At 43.4% G+C, this 18936-nt stretch overlaps 1 protein-coding gene across 1 annotated transcript in view; it reads right to left on the bottom strand.

The window, feature by feature from the left end:
• NPC1 (NPC intracellular cholesterol transporter 1) overlaps positions 1-18936 on the bottom strand; it is a 53820-nt gene that overhangs the window by 24489 nt on the left and 10395 nt on the right. The window contains exons 2-6 of the mRNA XM_029922985.1: positions 13271-13393; positions 12264-12370; positions 8901-9076; positions 1991-2158; positions 1209-1458 (exon numbers count right to left, since the gene is read on the bottom strand). Of these exons, the coding sequence (XP_029778845.1) occupies positions 1209-1458; positions 1991-2158; positions 8901-9076; positions 12264-12370; positions 13271-13393 (824 nt within the window). The remainder of the gene's footprint in view (positions 1-1208; positions 1459-1990; positions 2159-8900; positions 9077-12263; positions 12371-13270; positions 13394-18936) is intronic.

The following is an 18936-nucleotide window of genomic DNA, read 5'->3' as shown; positions in this document are numbered from 1 at the left end:
GGGAAGGGCCCTGGATGTTATATGGAAAACAACTTGGTAATAAACTATAAATAAAAAAAGGTCCACGATGTAAATCTAATTGAATAAATAAGTAGAGCAGGAAGGACAACAGTCAATACAGAATAAGTGTTATTAGCAAATGCAGAAGAAATGACAGGAATCATAAAATCACCAAATCACTCGGCAAACACCACAGTAGTAACTGCTGTAGACAAGATCTACCAATGAGGGCTAAAATCAGTGGCTGACAGCTTGAGGAGAAACTAAGCCTTAGCAGAGTTTTGACCTATCTCTCCTAAGATACTTATAAACTCCAAAAGGAGAAACAGTAACTTTACAGTAGGGAAACGCAGCAGTCATGTCCTTTACCAGGTGATCAAGGTTAACATCACCAGGGAAGAGACATGTGGAGATCAGGTATCAGCAATACGTATGATACACTGAGAAGGACACATCGATTCTGTGATCTTCTGGTCAAACACATAACCTCAGTCTAATCAGTAGAAAATATCAGATACAGCCAAAGGGAGGGGCATTTTACAAAATAACTGGTTGGTACGTATCAAAAGTGTCAAAGCCATGAAAGAAATGGAAAGACTGAGGACCTGTCACAGACTGGGGGAGTGGTAAATAAAAAGTGAGTGTGGAGTGGGGTCTGAAAACAGAACAAGGGTGTCAGAGGAAAAGGTGGTGGTATCTGAATAAAGTTTGGGGCGTAGCTCATCATACCATACCATTATTTTCATGGTTTTGATCGTCACCCAGTATGGCTGACATAAGTTGTAACATTAGGGAAGCTGGGTAACAACACATAGGAACTTCTACTATTTTGGCACCTTCCTGGTAAGTCTGACATTATTTCAAAATAACAAGTTAAAGAAAACATACTGTCCTTATCAAGGTGCGAATATATAAAAGGATTATAAGCACTGCATTCAATTAGATTTGAATCAGATTCCACTCCTCCAATTTCTGTTAAAGAATGGGTGGTTAAGGCACGGTGCTTTCGATCACTCATCATTTTGAACAAATCAATGAAACCAACTTCATGATCTAACCAGGCCTCTGACTGTTTACTAGTTGCAAGCCAAAAGGAATTCATGGAGAGTGGTAGTCACGTGATATCTGTTTCCTGGTTTCATTAAGCTGGAGGTACCACTTGAATAATCTTGCTCTTCTCGCCCTGGGGAATAAACAAAACGACTTACCTGTAGCACCACAGAGCAAAAAATGCTCCAAAAAACACAAGCAGAAATGCCATGTAGGTGGTCCACATGATGACGTACATGGCATCCAGGCCCAAGATTCTCCAAGGCACAGGAGGGGGCGGGGGCTGGGGCTTGGGACCACAAACGATGGAACAGTCCTGGCAGCTGCACGGCCCCGTGACCTCGTCCACAGACTCATCACAGCCCTTGGTGGCATTGTTCATAGGCTCCATCCCATGGGCTGGAAGATCTGCATGGAGAATGGGGTTGAGTGAATATCTCAATAAAAAAAATGACAAAGCTTGTATTAAATTATATTTAAACCTAGTGATAAGTATACTGACATACAGAACATGACCGTAAGAGTAAAAAGGACTGGAGGTTTCTGGCTGATCAAATTAGTTTTGCTGCTTAGTCCTGCAAAATTTTAAGTTTCTTCAAATACCTTTGGGCACAAGGTTTGTTGCTGAGATCCTGACATTATTCCAGAGCTCCTAAAAAGGCCTTTGTAATGCTTCAGTCTTTTTTTAAAAAAGAAAAGAAGAAAAACCCAGGCTCATTCTTTCAATGAGGCAGCAACGCCAGAAGGCAATTCCTTCTCCTCCATCCTTGCTGCCTGCTAGCCCCCTAAATTAACCAGGGCCAGGGGAAATGTTCTAGTTACCTCTCACCAGAGGGCAAGTCCAGAAACCAGTTATTTGAATTTGTTTACCTTCCTATTGCAGATTAAGGTTCCTGGGCTTTAAAACCACTTCATAAATATGCAGAACTTGGGCGTCTACCTGAAAAAATGGGTGTGATGGTGAAAGGTGCCTGGCCGTTGTCCTTATTGAACATGTACTCAATCCAGTTGGTGGCATTGCAGGCTCTGGCGTCTTTCCCACACAGCAGTCCCAGGGCTTTGTCATTACTGGAGGGGGCCTCCACGTCCCGGCAGGCATTGTACATGGCTGGCGGAGGAAGAAGGCAAAAGCACTCAACACATGCAGAGAAGATCTTACAAAAGGCCTCTCAAATGCAAACTCAGCCCATACACACCGCAATCCGAAGCCATGGGCTGGTAGGCGGGACAGTACACACTACGGGCAGGAGTGGAGGCTTATCGCCCTAGCAAGCTGGGCTAGATTCCAAGAAACTAAAACATAAAAAGCACACAAGGAGGCACACATCACCCCATGTAGCTCACAGGTGCTGGGAGAAGTATTACCACCAGTGCAGAGAAGAATGGACTAAGGCTGAGGAAGAAGTAAGAACCTTAGTGGCTCTTCACTCAATGAAGTCAGCTCCAGAAATCTGGGGCAGGAAACTATATAGCTGAAGAGTTTGGAACTTAGAGGGGAAAACTGTTTTAGCCAAGAGGTCACATGTGAACAAACCTAATACTACTCACTCTCTTGGCTTTATTTTACTACACATAAAGACAACACACAAAATAAGGATAATGTCTGTGATGCTTTGCTCATAAAGAAGTAGTAGTAATGGGTCCTATATTAACATTCATTTACCAGTCCTTACTGTAGAGGCCGCTTTCAGGCAAATGGGCTGGAGCAATGGATGCAGAAAAGGCCCATCGGCTGACCCACCTCAAAATAGCCATAGGCCCTAACAGACCAAAGGACTACTTATAGCTAAGCATGGTCACCGAAAAAGGGAGAATTACAGGGGCACCTGGGTGGCTCGGTCAGTTAAGCTTCCAACTCTTAGTTTTGGTTCAAGTCATGATCTCAGGGTTTGGTTTGTGAGTTTGAGCCCCAAATCAGGCTCCATGTTGACTGCACACAGCCTGCTTGGGAATTCTCTCTTTCCCCATCTCTCTTCCCTTCCCCTGCTCATTCTCTTTCTCTCTCTCTCAAAATAAATAAACTGGAAAAAAAAGGGAGAATTCCATACATCGCTATACCTCCTCCTCCTCCCCCTTTAAGAGCAGCTGCCCCCTCCCCACCACCTTGCTGCAGGCAGCTTCTGTCTGTCCTGCCCACCACTCCCTTGTGGTGTATTCAGTAAACTTCTATCGCCTTGTTCTCCCTCAGGTGAATCCTCTCACCTTTCCAGCACAGCTGCCAGCCTCTCATCACCCTACATTCGGGGGGGCCCCCCATCCAAAGGAGAGACACGTTATTTAGATATCACATCTACCTGTTAGAAACTGCCTAGGATCTTCTTTCCTAAACTTTGAGATACTGATAAATTCGCCGTGTTTAACCCTCACTCTCGAAAGGAAGTTCAGATAAAATGACTTCTTTAGAACTATGATTATTCTATTGCCTTCTGGCCTCTATCATTGCTGGTAAGAAAATCTCCAACTGGTATTCTTTTGAAATGATTTGACTATTTTTTCTACTTCTTTTTAAGACACTTGTCTGGAGTTTTAAAGTTTTTCTATGCTGTATTTATGTATGGATTTTAACACCTTTACTGAAATATAACTACATACCACACAATTCAACTATTTGAAGTTCCAATTTAATGATTTTAGCCTAATCTCAGATATGTGCAACCATCACCACAATTTTAGAACATTTTCATCATCTTAAAGAAACTCTGTATTCTTTAGCTAATACTCCCTCATGTTCTCCCCCAACCCCCCAAGCAACCATTAATCTATTTCTATCTCTATAGCACATTTGCCTACTTTGGACTCTTCATATAAATGGAATCATATAATATGCAGTCTTTTGTGGCTGGCTTCTTCCATTTAACATGAGGTTTTCAAGGTCCACCCACACTGCAGCATGTATCAGTACTTCATTCCTTTTAATGGTGGCATAATATTCTACCCTATGAATATACCACACTTGTTTATCTACAGATCAGCTGATAGATATCTGGATTGTTTCTACCTTTTGATTTTAAGAACAATGCTCCTATAAAATTCGGGTACAGTTTTTGTGTGCAGATATGTTTCACATATGTTTTTACTTCTCTTGTGAGTAGAATGGCTATGTCATATGGCAACTCTAAGCTTAATTGTTTCAGGGACTGCCAGACTATTTTTCAAAGCAACTGCATCTTTTTACATTCCCACCAGCAGTGTATGAGGGCTCTAATTTCTTCATATCCTCCTGACACTTGTTATCTGACCTTTTGCTTCTAGCTGTCCTAATGGGTGTGAAGTGGTATCCCACTGTGGTTTTGATTTACATTTTTCTGATGACTAACGATTCTGAGCATCTTTTCATGTGCTTATTGGCCATTTGTATAATGTCCTTGGAGAAATGTCTGTTCAGATCATTTGCCCATTTTAAATTGGGTTATCTACTTATTGAGTCATGAGAGTTCTTTATATATTCTAGATACAAGATTTTTAATGATTAAATAATTTGCAAATATTTTTGTTTTTTCTTGATGGTGTCCTTTGAAGCACAAAATTCTATTTTGATCTGTCCCAACATATCTATGTTTTTCTTTTGTTGCTCATGTTTTTGGTGTCATACCTAAGAATTCATTGTCATATCTGAGGTCAGGAAGATTTATTCCTATGTTTTCTTCTAAGCATTTTCTAGTTTAGGCTCTTACATTTAGGTTTTTGATCCATTTTAGTTTTTGTCTATGGTGTGAGGTAAGCATTTAACTTCATCCTTTTCCATGTGGCTATTATTTTCCCGGCACCATTTGTTGAAAAGACTATTCTTTCCCCATTGAATGGACTTGGCACCCTTGTCAAAAATCAGATAACCACAGATATACAGGTCTACATTATACCTCACGGTTCTATACATTTATCTTTATTCCAGAGCCATACTGTCTTGATTTTCACTGGCTGGTAGTAAATTTTGGAATTGGGAAGTGTGTGTCCTCCTATTTTGTTCTTCTTTTTCAGGACTGTCTTAGCTATTCTGGGTCCCTTGAAATTGCATGAATTTTAGAATCAATCTATCAATTTCTACAAAGAAATGAGTTGGGAATCTGACAGGTATTGCGCTGAATCTGTACATCAATTTAGGAAGTAACCACCTTAACATTTTTTTAAGTTTTCTGATCCATCAACATGGAATATATTTCCATTTACTAAGATCCTTTCTTTTAGTAATGTTTTACAGTTTTTAGAATGTAAGTTTTACACCTCTTGTTAAATCCTAGGTATTTCATTCTTTTTGATACTATTAAAAATGGAATTTTCTTAATTTCACTTCCAGACTGTCCATTGCAAATGAAGACATACAACTGGTTTTTGTGTATTTTCTTTCTTTTTAATTTACCTGGCTTCAGGATTCATTTTCTGCCCTTACGTCTAAGGACTTCTCTCTCATCTAATCTGGAAAACCCGGGGCCATTATCCTTTTGCTTATTATTTCTCCCCTACTTTCTCTTTTCCTTCTCTGGAGCTCCTCACATTATCCCATGTCACTTCTTTAATGATTCCAGATTGTTATAACTCTGCACTTTTTCTAGGTAATTCTCTCACTATCTTCCAGCTCAGTATTTGGTTTTTGGGTTTTTATTTTATTAAATATCTTAGGCATACAGAAAATATGGAAAATAATACAATTCTCATGTATTTAGCACTCAGCTACATTAATCTTATTTTACATTTGCCTCAACATTAAAAAAAAAAAACCCAAAATGCTATAGATACAGTTGAAGTCCCCTGAATACTCTTACCTATGAATACATTCCCTTGCTTAAGGTAAAACCACAACCTGAATTTGATGTTTATCTTTCCCATATATATTTGTGTATTTTCACGATACACTATATCTATCGATATGTAGTACTGTTTAATATAAACAACATACTACATATAGCCTGTAACAGTTTCAACTTTTTAATTCAAGTGAGTGATACAACTAATTGATACATTTTAACAGTTTTAAATATTCCATTATAGATGATGACCATGCCCCAAATAGATTTACCCATTCTCCTCTTAATTAGCATTTAGTGCCTCCATTTACTTATTTTACTTATTTATTAATAAACTTTTTATTTAAAAACATTTTTTTATGTTCATTTCTGAGAGAGACCAAGTGCAAGCAAGGGAGGGGCAGAGAGAGAGGGAGACACACAATCCAAAGCAGGCTCAACGTGGGGCTCGAACTTGTGAACTGCGAGGTCATGACCTAAGCTCAAGTTGGACGCCCAACTGACTGAGCCACCCAGGCGCCCCTATTAATGGCCTTTTTAAAGAGGAGTTTTAGGTTCATGGTAAAATTGGGCAGATGGTACAGAGAATTCCCACATACCCCCTGCCTCAACACAAGACCTCGCTACTATCAACAGCACCAGAGTATACATACATTTGTTACAACTGATGAACCTACAATGACACATCATTGTCATTCAAAGTCCACAGTTTATTTCAGGGTTCACCTTAGGTGTTGTATATTCTAGAAGTTTCGGCAAATGTATAATGACTCACACCCACTATAACAGTATTAAACAATAGTCTCCCTGTCCTTAACATGCGCTATGCTCCTCCTATTCACCCCTTCTTCCCCTAGTCCCTGGCAACCACTGATCTTTTTACTGTCTTCCATAGTTTTGCCTCTTCCAGAATATAATACAGTATGTAGGGAATCATACAGTATGTAGGCTTTCCAGATTCACTTCTTTCACTTAGTAATATAGATTTAAGGTTCCTCCACGTCATTTCACAGCTTGATGGCTCCTTTCTTTTTAGTGCTGAAGGATATTTCATTGTCTGGGTGTACCCCAGTTTATTTGTTTACCCACTGAAGGACATCTTGGTGTGAATTATGAATAATGCTGCTACAAACAGGCTGTGCAAGGTTTATGTGGACATATGTTTTCAACTCTTTGGGGTAAATGCCAAAAACCATGGTTGCTGCAACATATGGTAAGAGCATTTTTAGTTTTCTAAGAAATTGTCAAATTGTCTTCCAATGTGGCTGTACCATTTTGCATTCCCAGCAGAAACGAATGGGAGTTTCTATGGCTCCACACCCTCACCAGCATTTGGTGGTGTTAGTGTTCTGGATTTTGGCCATTCTAACAGGTGCATGGTGGTATTTCACTGTTGTTTTAATTTGGAATTCCATAATAACATACAATGTTGAGCATCTTTTCATTTGTTTATTTGCCATCCATGTATCTTCTTTGGTAAGGTGTCTGATCAGGATTTTTGTCCATTTCCCAAACAGGTCATTCACTTTCTTACTGTTGAGTTTTAAGTGTTCTTCATTTATTTTGGGGTGCCTGGGTAGCTCAGTCATTTAGGTGTTCAACTTCAGCTCAGGTCATGATCTCATGGTTCGTGGGTTTGAGACCCATGTTGGACTCTGTGCTAACAGCTCAGAGTCTGGAGCCTGCTTCACATTCTGTCTACATCTCTCTCTGCCCCTCCTCTGCTCGGACTCTGTCTGTCTCTCTCTCTCTCTCTCAAATATAAACAAACATTAAAAAAAAGAGTTCTTCATATATTTTGTAATAGTCCCTTGTGAGATGTGTCTTCTGCAAATACTCTCTCCCAGTTTGTGCTGGTCTTTTCATTCTCCTAATGTCTCCACTTTTTGATGATCACAAAAGTGCCACAATGAATGTTCTTATACGGTTCTTTGTTTATGTGCATTAGGAGTTTCTCTACGGCAATTTCTGGAATGAGGGTATATTTATCCTCAACTTTACCAGGTAGTGCAAAATTGTTTTCAAACACTCCTATTAGGCTATGGTTACCAGTGGTGCAGTATATTAGCATTCCTATTGCTTGAATATCCTACTAACATCTGGAACTGACCAATTTTTATATTTGTGCGAATCTGATGTGTGAAATGGCAGCTCACTGCTTTAATCTGCGTTTCAGTGACTGCTCTAGATACTAATTGTTTATAAATCTTTTCACTTATGGTTTCTGCTTTTTCACTTATGGTTTCTGCTTTTTGTTTTATTGCTTTTGTGAAGAAGACAATCTTTTAATTAATTACTTTAACTAACATTAATTTACATATATATTTTTTATTATTTGCATTTTTCTACTGAATTTTTGGTTACATTTTTAAATGATCATTACAATTAAGTCTGTATGTTGCTCTTATACGCTGAATTCTTATTTTATAGATGTTCGTGGCCACACTCTTTATTCAGTTGTTTCAAATCTGCTATTTAGTTCATTTAAACGACTATTTCTCATTAATAGAGCCACCTGGTTCTAATTCTAATCTTTTCATTCTTCCCTCCTTGTGTTCTATTGTTTCAAGACCCTTTTAATTCAATCATTTTCAGCAAACACTAGATGGTATTTCTCAGACTATCCTATGATTTCTACTTGTTAGGGATCCTTTTCTCCTACTGTGGTATCTGCTTACTCTCCCTTTCAGTGATGTATTTCTTCAAATTTCCCCTCCTGCTTTCCCTCTCCATTTCCACCCTTCCATACCCTCTCTTCAGTTTTACAATTAATTCATGAAGTTACACAATTCATGTCCACTAGAAACAAAGTTCTAAAGGCTTCTAAAATATACAGAAAAGTAAACTTGCACACACTAAAAATTTCCAGTTAGGAAGGGACTGAGCAAATACTTCGAAAAAGATTGTTTTATGGGTTATAGCTCATGTCCTACATACATGCTAAGCAACAACTCACATTTCATGGCCAGTGGAATTTAAAATGGTCATTTTCAGACAGCTGACAACAAAAAGGAATAACCTGACCCAGTGTCCTGATACCAACTGTAAAAAAAAAAAAATTAAAAGTTTACTCACTGCCACCCCCACCAAAAAAAAAAGTTTACTCACCATTGGCAAAACTCTCACCAACGTAGTACTGTAATTCTTTAACATTTGTTTTCGTCTGGTTTGTTACAGGATCAACATAATCTTCAGTTGCTGTAACATTCAGAAACTGACTTTGCCAGGGGCTACATGTCAGCTCGCAAAACAGGTTCATTAGGTTATAGAAACAGGATGGGCATCTAAAGAAAAAGTAAACTATATTTTGTCTGATCTCACAGATAGTAGGGCCAGCAATAAGATGACGTATAACAAAGAATATTTAAAATTTATTATAAAGTGACAAGTATATTATCTAAGGGCTTCTTAAGCCCAGCAATTCTAAACCTAAAACCTGGGGCGCCCGGGTGGCTCAGTTGGTTAAGCGTCTGACTTCAGCTTAGGTCATGATCTCACGATCTGTGAGTTCAAGCCCTGCATTGGGCTCTGTGCTGACAGCTCAGAGCCTGAAGCCTGCTTCCAGTTCTGTGTCTCCCTCTTTCTCTGCCCTCCCCCACTCACACTGTCTCTCTCTCAAAAATAAACATTAAAAAAAATTCATAAAAAAATATAAACCTAAAATCTCGTGTTAAAACAAAGATGTCTCTTTATTATTTTTTGTACTTTATTTATTTTTGAGACAGAGACAGAGCACAAGTGGGGGAGGGGCAGATAGAGAGAGGGAGACACCGAATCTGAAACAGGCTCCAGGCTCTGAGCTGTCAGCAATAGAACCCAAAGCAGGGCTCAAACCCATGAACTGTGAGATCATAACCTAATCCAAAGTCAGACGCTCACCTGACTGAGCCACCCAGGAACCCCTAAAGATGTCTCCTTAAAAACTGCCCTAATTACTACAAATTATGTTGTCCAGGTGCAATTTCAGAAAGACAAAAATGCTTCTCTGAATTCTGTGCTTTGCAATTTATAGACATGCCTTCTTTGTCTTGAAGTAAAGGAACTTAAGAGCATCATGAGGACAATCCTGATTAAGAATAAAAACAAGGGAGGGGCGTCCGGGTGGCTCAGTCAGTTAAGTGTCCAACTTTAGCTCTGGTCATAATCTCATGGTTCGTGGGTCCGAGCCCCACATTAGGCTCTGTGCTGACAGCTCGAAGCCTAGAGCTCTGTGTCTCCCTCTCTCTCTCTCTGCCTCTCCCCCTCTTGTGTCTGTCTCTCGCTCAAAAAAATGAATAAGCCTTTAAAAAAAATTTTTTTTAATGTTTTATTTATTTTGGGTACAGAGAGAGATAGAGCATGAGAGGGGTAGGGGCAGAGAGAGTGAGACACAGAACCGGAAGCAGGCTCCAGGCTCTGAGCTTGCTGTCTGCACAGAGCCTGACGCGGGGCTCAAACCCAGAAACGTGAGATCTGACCTGAGCTGAAGCCAGCTGCTCAACCGACTGAGCCACCCAGGCGCCCCCCAAAAAATTTTTTTAATGAAAGAAGAAAAACAAGGGGAAAATGAGACTCACATATTAGCATTTTCAACTTGCTACTAAAGGGCTTTCTTCAAGCCCCAGATAATTACCCCAAGGTAATCAAGAGGGATTACCTTGACCTCTCTAAACACAAGAGGAATCCCCGTGACTTGAGAGGAAGGCATAAGAATAGCAGCAGTGTTCTCTGGCTGCATGGTCTCTGGTAGCACCCATGTTTTCATGAGGACCATAAGCTGTCTGCTGTCCTTCAGGTTCTAATGGTGACTTGTTAGGTGGGAGAACTCTCTCCCCAGTTTGGTTCACTGTTATCTGCAAAAGCTACAGCTTCATTAGACCTGCATTCTCACTGCACAACCAGTTGAGATGCCTCTCAACTCTGACCCGGTCCAGGTGCCCACAGGACACACAACAGGGAAGGTGGTCCCAGCCTTCAAAGCCCCTGGTCAGATAAGGGAGCAGACATGCACAGTGACTTGCTCTCAGGAGCCCTGTGCTTTACTGTGACAAGAACTGGAACAGCTATACCATTCTAACAAACACTGCTCCTGGGGTGCACAGATTCCTACCACATTCTGTGAATCACAAACCTCTTTCCCTGTTACTACATTGAAGCTCCACAATCATCAATTCTGACAGCTGCACATGTTAGCTTCTCATTATTTGCTATTATAAACAGAGCCGACAACACAGAGAAAATCTGGTTGTCTTCTGATCTCGGTTATCTTTCCATCCATAATGCCTCACCAAGGGTGGGTGCCAAACAAGTGTATTCTGACTGAATGACGGCTCCAGTCTGGCTCTATCACCAGCCACTAGCCTTCCACAGGGTACACTGGTCCCAAGATTCTCAGCTGTTCCATCTATTATTATAGGGTACACTGTCCTACAAGGACAGTTTAGGGATGGGGTTCTACTCTGTGTTGTCCATTCAAACTTCTGGGAAGATGTAGGGTTTCCCAGAGGATGTGGATGGATCCGTCACCTGCAGTTATATGTGCATAGAGAAGCATTGCCCCCTCTTCCTATGTCCTTTAACAGAATGCTTTATCAGGGTGCTTCCATGTGACAAATTTAGAAAGATACCACCATGTGCTGTTCTACAGACCACCACCAGCTAGTTCTTTTGCACATCTGAGAACTGCTGAGCAAGCTCAGAGAAGAACACCTATTATGCAACCCTTTTCACAGCCCTGGTCATAGAGAACAGACCAGACTGGACAGCGAACTAATGTTGACAAAACCACCCAGCTCTGCCAGAACAGTTGTGTTGAGAGCTATCAACGGCCAGCTCTACAGAGGCCTGGCACTCTGCATCTCAGGTCACTGCAGGAAGAGAGAACCACCTGCCATCCAGGGGTGAGGCGGAGAGGGGGGCGATGCAGAGGACCGCGTGGAGGAGGGTCTCAGGTCACAGACCTGTCAGGACCACCAGAACCTCTCCTCCCCATGGTTCCCAGAGGCTCAAGTATGAAAAGACCGGGTCCCTTGGGTGAGGACATCTCAGAGGAAACCCACACATCAGCTCTGTGTGTAACTAGTTAGAGAACTAAATCTGATAACTATTAACTTTATAGAGAAATTATCCTTTATTTCTGAGAAGTCATAAGATTGCTTTCTTGAGATAAAATGGAAACCAACTTTTAAAAGGAAATCAGTACAGGCACCTGGGTGGTTCAGTTGGTTAAGTGTCCGACTTCAGCTCAGGTCAGATCTCACAGCTTGTAGGTTCGAGCCCCGTGTCAGCCTCTGTGCTGATGGCTCAGAGACCGGGGCCTGCTTCAGATTCTGTGTCTCCCCCTCTTTCTCTGCCCTTCCCCTGCTTGTGCTCTGTCTCTCAAAAATGAATAAACTTAAAAAAAAATTTTTTTAAAGGAAATCAGAATGTCACTAGTTAACAAGAGCCCAAAATCTTTTGTTTTTTGGTTTGTTTGCCAGGTGATCAACCTACCTGGACAGAAACTGTAGAGGCAGCTGCAGGTTGTCTTTCAGTGTCTGGAGCTGCTGCACATCACAACAAAGACTGACACTGTCAAAGAAGAATCCTGGACAGAGTTCCTGTTGGGTGAGAAAGCACGGTGAGGAGCAGAGCCAAATAAGAACACACATGACTCAATAAGGCAAGTTTACTCAGATAGTCCTTTGCAGGTACAAAAGGGTAAGAAATGTGTTTGCAAAGTTCTTGGAGGATTCTTTTCAAGGGCTATCAACTTCACTATTGATAAATGAGGGAGTCACAAAAGTAGAAGCAGTAGAGTTATTTCAATTTTTTTTTTGTATTTGGAAGCTCCTTCCCCTCCCCTGACAACCAGTTTGACCTTTTCAACTTTCTGTTTAAGTTTAACCCGAATGCTATTTAATACTTCCATTAGTCACACCAGGGGAGTCAGATGAAAGCAGCAAGTAAGTCGAGGAGATCTGCCACCATGTCACTTGGTTTTATATTACTGAGGTCTCGAAAACCAGACTTTTCCCCTTGATTTTTCCAGTTCTTTTCTAATATCCCTGTGTACCAGGAATGGTAAAAAGGCAACAGAGAACAGAATCCTGGTCGCAACCAAAGTTCACAGAGGAATCACTAAAATAAACAGAGGGCAAGGAAGTCCAAGTCACTTGGCAGCACAGCCCATGTGAGTCCTGAAATCCAGGAACCGAAAAAAAGCTAACTTCCAGTATATTTTCAAGAAGCTGCAAAGAACATTTGCGGGACCAAGGTCAGTACCTACATAGTAACCTACTATGTGGAAACTACTAGAAAGGTGTAGAGTCAGTCCCAAAGAACTCAAGCCTCAGGACTTATGTTACCTTCTGTGGTGCTGCGTGGCCCCAGAGAAGTATTTGGGGTAAGATTTAAGCCTGTTTGTTTCAGCCCCACCCCTTCAGTGATATTTACGGTGTAATTACAGATGATCTTGGATTGGCATTTTGTGTCCCCAGTGCCCAAGGGAACAAACTTACTTGCACTAAGTCATACCCATCCTTCGGCAGGGGTTTTGGCGGCCCCGAATATTTGCAGTTGTACCTCTTCTCTCCAGATGCAATTCCGCATTCTCCGTACCAGATGCAGGACTGGGCGAACACCTACAGAGTCGACACAAAACTCAGTTCCTCAGGGCCCCAAGGCCAACGGAAATTTCAACAGTGAAAAGCACCCATTCAATCAGTATTATAAAACCTTCCAACATTACCTGCAAAATGAAGTGACAGCAAGAGGCACTGGTTAGTTGAACAATTTGGAAAATATTAATTAAAATTGACAAGATGTCTAAAATGGGCTTCTCAAGTCGGTCAACGAAGGAGGTAATAGAAATTACGTATTTACACAATTCCTAGTTCCTGCTAGTTTACTGTCGAAAGGAAGCTATAGTTCCATGTAAGGATCACCAAGATTCAGTGTAGAGGAAAGCAAACATGATAGTGCGTGAGTCTGCAATTATTAAGGCACTATTTTTGCACAGCTGCATAAGAAACTATATAACCTCCAAATAATGAAAGATCATTTCCATATGTATTTAGGTTAATTCACGTCAGCCCATCATGAGTAACATCAAAGAAAAACCAAAACCCCCAATAAACCCTAAGAAAGAAGAAGAAGGAACACCTCATCCTCAAGATTTAAGTAGAAAGCAAGGAATGTGCTGGCTTTAAGGAAAACCACCTCAGCAATCTTAAAAGAAAAATAAAAGATTTCTCAAGAGCCACTCATATTTCCCGCGTGAGAGTCACCAGGCTGCCAGAAAACTCAGAAGGGGAGGAGGGTGCGGTATGAATCATCACAGCACAGCCACTGGGCTCCACCACGCTGGCCAGGGCCGCAGGCCTCCTCGGCCTTGCAGTCATCTGTCCCGTGGGGAAGCAGAGGCCACCAAGTAGCGACCATGACTCCCAAGATACGTCCTGGAAAAGCCATTAAAAAAAATCTGAATTGAAGAGTGAATTCCCTCCAGTGGCAGTGGCACGTGACCAACACATATGCAGGGCAGTCAGTCAGTCTGTGTTGGTTCTCAGCATCAAGATACAAATCCCACCAAAGGCCCTAAAAACACTAAAGAAAAAACAGGCCAGAGGCGGGGTGTATATGTGAGGGGAATTGAAGGGGTCAAGATTACTTTTAATTCATTTCTCAGGTATTTTCAAACAAATTATGACTTACTCCTATCAGGATTCATTCAAAGTCATATGTTTAGGCCACAAGGGAGGGAAACTATACAAATGAGGAAGTGACAAGTACTCAATGACGCTACATATCAAATCTTTGGCAAGAAGCTGCAAAATTCCACCCATTTTTATTTGAAAAGAATTGCAATTATTTCCATGCACCTAAAGATTCCAGGGAAATTATTATTCTTTCCAAAACTCTAGTTTTCTGACTAAAAGGAAATTCTCCATCTACTGAAGTCTAAAAAGGCAAAGCTGAGGAGGTGGCGTAACTGCTGACAGGACATGTAATTTAAACACAATTGACCCCACTCCAGACCTCACAGAATTCTCAACAAAGCCAAAGGGCAAGCAGGTCCAAGCATGGCACTCTGGCAAGTCACCCACTGGAGTAACAGAAGGCCACTCACCAAACCACAGCTCGGGCATGACTCACAGGACGGGGGTCTGGAGTCTCAGTTCCCTTTCCTCAGGGGTCAGTGTTATGAAAGAAAATAAAGACACAGTGCCTTTCCCACTCATCCTTTATAATCCACATCTTTTATCTCGAGGTTGTTTCCTCCCATGGGCTAGAAGAGAGGTGGGGCAGGGGGTCCTGGGAGGGCAGGAGTCCTGGGTTCCGGGCCTCAGAACCCACGGGGCTGTCAATCACTGTGCCTGCTGGGCCTGTCCGCAGCTGGAGACGATGCTGAACCTGCGCAGAGCAGCTCCCCCTGAACAGCAGCTCATGACCCCTGCCCTGCAGGTTTGGCGTGAAGATCAGATAAGGCAATATATGCAGAAGTACATCGTGAACTGTAAAGCTAACCAATCAAATGCAAAGATTATTGTCTTCTAACTCTTTGGGACCTCAGCAAAGAGGTCCTGAAGTAAAACATCTGAAATAATAAAACACCTAGATTTCTTTGGGCCCTGGAAAATTGTGTTTGGCTGAATGCTAACAGATTTGCTTCCCAAAGTCATCTGCATCTAGAAGCAGCCCTGGCCGGTGGGGCTCAAAGGTACTCACAAGCCATTTACTTGTGTGGTACAGCACTGTTTCAAGTGCTCCTCATTTTTCAACCCAGTTCATCCTCACAATAAGTTGATGAGGAAGTGCAGTTATACCCATTTTACAGATGAGGAAGCAGAGGCACAGAGAGGCTAATTTGTCCAGAGTGGCAGAGCCAGGATTCAAACCGGGACATTCTCATTCCAGAAACAGACTCGCAGTAAAATATAATTACCTGCATAATGAAGGTCCTCACTCTAGCACCACACCCTCTCCTGAGCACACCCTAGGCAAGGCACGGTCAGGTATGCACTCACTCATACAGCTGAGCTGGTGGGGGAGCCCTCTTTTCCCCCTCAGCTCCCTCTTGCCTCACATACAGCTCAGAGAGTCACTGGCCCAGCTGGTACAGCGCACCCCAGCCCCCTTGGGAACCTCTACCACTAGACCCCCAACTTCCACACTCTCGACCTCATCTCTCTGTGCATCCCTTCACCGCTACTGTCAACAAACGCCACTCCACTATCATTCTCCCTCTTGGTCAAAGGACCCCAATTTCTCTCCAGCTGCCCTTCCAGTTACCTGCCTGACAACCCCAGGTCCTCTGAAGGAAACCAATCTTTCCTCCACTGCCAGTCTCTCTCCATGGGGTTTCAAAGCCCCAGGAACATCTCGGGGAAGCTCCTGGGGCAGGTGCAGTTTCTGGCGCCCCTTCCTTCCCATGCAGACTGCCTCCTCCTCTGCAGACCTCAGTACGGGTCCCAGGCACAGTTGCCCCGGGGGCTCCTCCTGAGCTGAGGCTACAAAGCTCTGATGCTCCGAAGCCTACAATCCACCTCCCCACTGCCGAAGACAAGCTCCAGGCACCTCACCCCGCTCCGATGTGCACGCTCGGCTCCCATCCCTCCTTATCTTCTGTCCCACATTCAGTGGGACTTGCGGGCCCTGCACACCCCCCCCCCCCCCCCCCCCCCCCCCCCCCCCCCCCCCCCCCCCCCCCCCCCCCCCGCTACCTGCCGAGGCCACTCTCCAGCCACCACCTCCCCAGTGGGTCTATCCTGACCCGGCCAAGCATGGCCTCTCCAGCCCTGAGCTCCAACATTCCAGCTGCTCCCGGGAGGGCTGCCACCACCGCTGCCACCTGGCCCAGCACCCAGGGACTTGCTAAGAGTGCCCCTGTTATCTCCCTTAATTCTCAGATCTATGAGGCTGATACTAGAAGACCACCATTTTATAGATTAGGAAACTGAGGGTCACACAGGTGGAGTGACTCATCTGAGGCCACACCACAAAATGGCAGAGGCAGGCCCCACCCATGGCCTGGCCGGTTTGGAAGCTGGAACTCCTACTCAGGCTATCCCGAGGGTCACTCCTCAGTGGACCATTGGCTGGGCCAGGTTCATCTCTGTACCCCTCCAAGAACCTCGCTGGCTTCCAAACGCCTGGATTTCTAGTCTCCAAACCACCACAGCAGAGCAGGTGGTTAGGACTCTATGGACAAAGATGATGGGGACACCCCAGGATCCCGGGAATGTCAGGGTGGCACATCCCAACACTGAGACCACAGGTGGGCTGTGTGACCAACAGCTCACACACAGGGCACACGCTTTCCCAAAGGTGTGGCTGACACTGTCTTTGCTATGATATGAGGGTGCCTGCTGCTGACTTCACAGCAGTAATGGCCACTTGGGGAAGGAAGCCATGCTGAAATGAAACCTACTGACATCTATGGTCTGCCAGAGCCCAAAGCACACCTGAGCAAACATGAGCTCGGTGCTGGGGGCGGATGGTGGCCGCACGAAATGTCTTTGATGTCACCGAATTGTACACTAAAAAACCGTCAGTTTTATATTATATGTTTCACCACAAAACAAGACATAAGCCCAGATGTCCTGCTTGGAAGAGAAAAGCCCAGGAACAAGGACTTCACAGAGCACTCTGTCAGTTATTACACTAGGACTGAACAAAGAAGTGTGACTGTCCGTTCAAACACAATAAAAACCGATGGGTCTGCACGCTGCACAACATGTCTTGTTAAAGCTCCACTCGAGTCCTAGAGACCTGAGTCTAAAGGATAATGATTCTTTATAGTTGGTCTTGTGGTCATTGACCAGTGAGACTGAGCTATTTATAACCACAAGAATGATCTTACTGAAGCATTTTAAACTTGTACCAATTCCTAAAACATTAAAAATAAATGACTGTAGACTTTATTATTTTTTTTAATATTTTATTTTATTTTTGAGAGAGAGAGACAGACAGACAGACAGACAATGTGAGCAGGGTAGGGTCAGAGAGAGAGGGGGACACAGAATCCGAAGACAGACTCCAGGCTCTGAGCTAGCTGTCAGCACAGAGCCCGACATGGGGCTCGAACCCACGAACCACGAGATCACGACCTGAGCTGAACCCGGACACTCAACCGACTGAGCCACCCAGGCACCCCTGTAGACTTTATTTTTAAAGTGGGCTCTACACGCAGCATGGAGCCCAACACGGGTGTGAACTCACCACCCTGAGATCAAGACCTGAGCTGAGATTAAGAGTGAGCCGCTTAACCAACTGAGCCCCTACTTTCTTTAATTATAGACTCCATACCCACTCATCACAAATACGCAGACGTCAGTATACATGCAATACACTGAGAGCCCCACTCCTGCTTCTCTCCCCTTCTTCCCCCTTTCTCAGATTTCACTGCTGCTAATCTATCAGGCTTTTAATTCCTCCCGACAAGCAAACCTGTAGAGACGTAAACACACAAAAACATACAAATAAGGTAACTTTAAAAAAAATTCTTTAAATTCTAATTAGTTAACACACAGTGCAATACTGGTTTCAGGAGAATTCTGTGATTCATCCCTTACAACACTCAGTGCTCATCACGAGTGCCCTCCTTAATACCCATCACCCATTTAGCCCGTCCGCCCACTCTCTTCCCTCCATTAATCCTGTTTGTTCTCTATCATTCAGAAGGTGTGGTAACCTTTTAAACAGCCTTTTCACAAAATAATCGGGATGAGGGATGTCTGTGCACAGACTGGCTTTTGGCTTAGCTTGAACAGCCCTTCGCTGTATTCATACAGGTCCCAGTGCCTCTTCACAGATTTCAGCCAATCGTAAAAGCCTCTCCCAAGACTTGTCACCTCCATTAAGTGTCCACTCTGACTCTTCCCGCCTACACCGCAGTGTGCTGCCCTGGTCAGGTGAGCTCTCCGGGGGCAGAGGCAGGTTGGCCGCAGGCAGCACCTGGCCAGTGTTCAGAGGCATCAGCCTCACCGCTCAAGGCAGCAGGTGTGCCGAGCCCAGGGCTCCTGTCACTTATGTCCCACAAGCTCCTACATGCACCCCCTGGGATGGAGGTTGATAAACTTTGCCCCAGAGGGCCAGATACTAACTAAACATTGTAGGCTTGTAGGCCATAAAGGTCTCTGTGGAAAATACCCAACTACCCTGCTGTGCCTCAAAAGCAACCACA

This window comes from Suricata suricatta, chromosome 14, assembly GCF_006229205.1.
Source record: "Suricata suricatta isolate VVHF042 chromosome 14, meerkat_22Aug2017_6uvM2_HiC, whole genome shotgun sequence".
Taxonomy (NCBI): Eukaryota; Metazoa; Chordata; class Mammalia; order Carnivora; family Herpestidae; genus Suricata; species Suricata suricatta.
The sequence above is the reverse complement of the archived record's forward strand: the minus strand, read 5'-3'. Positions and strand labels throughout refer to the sequence as shown.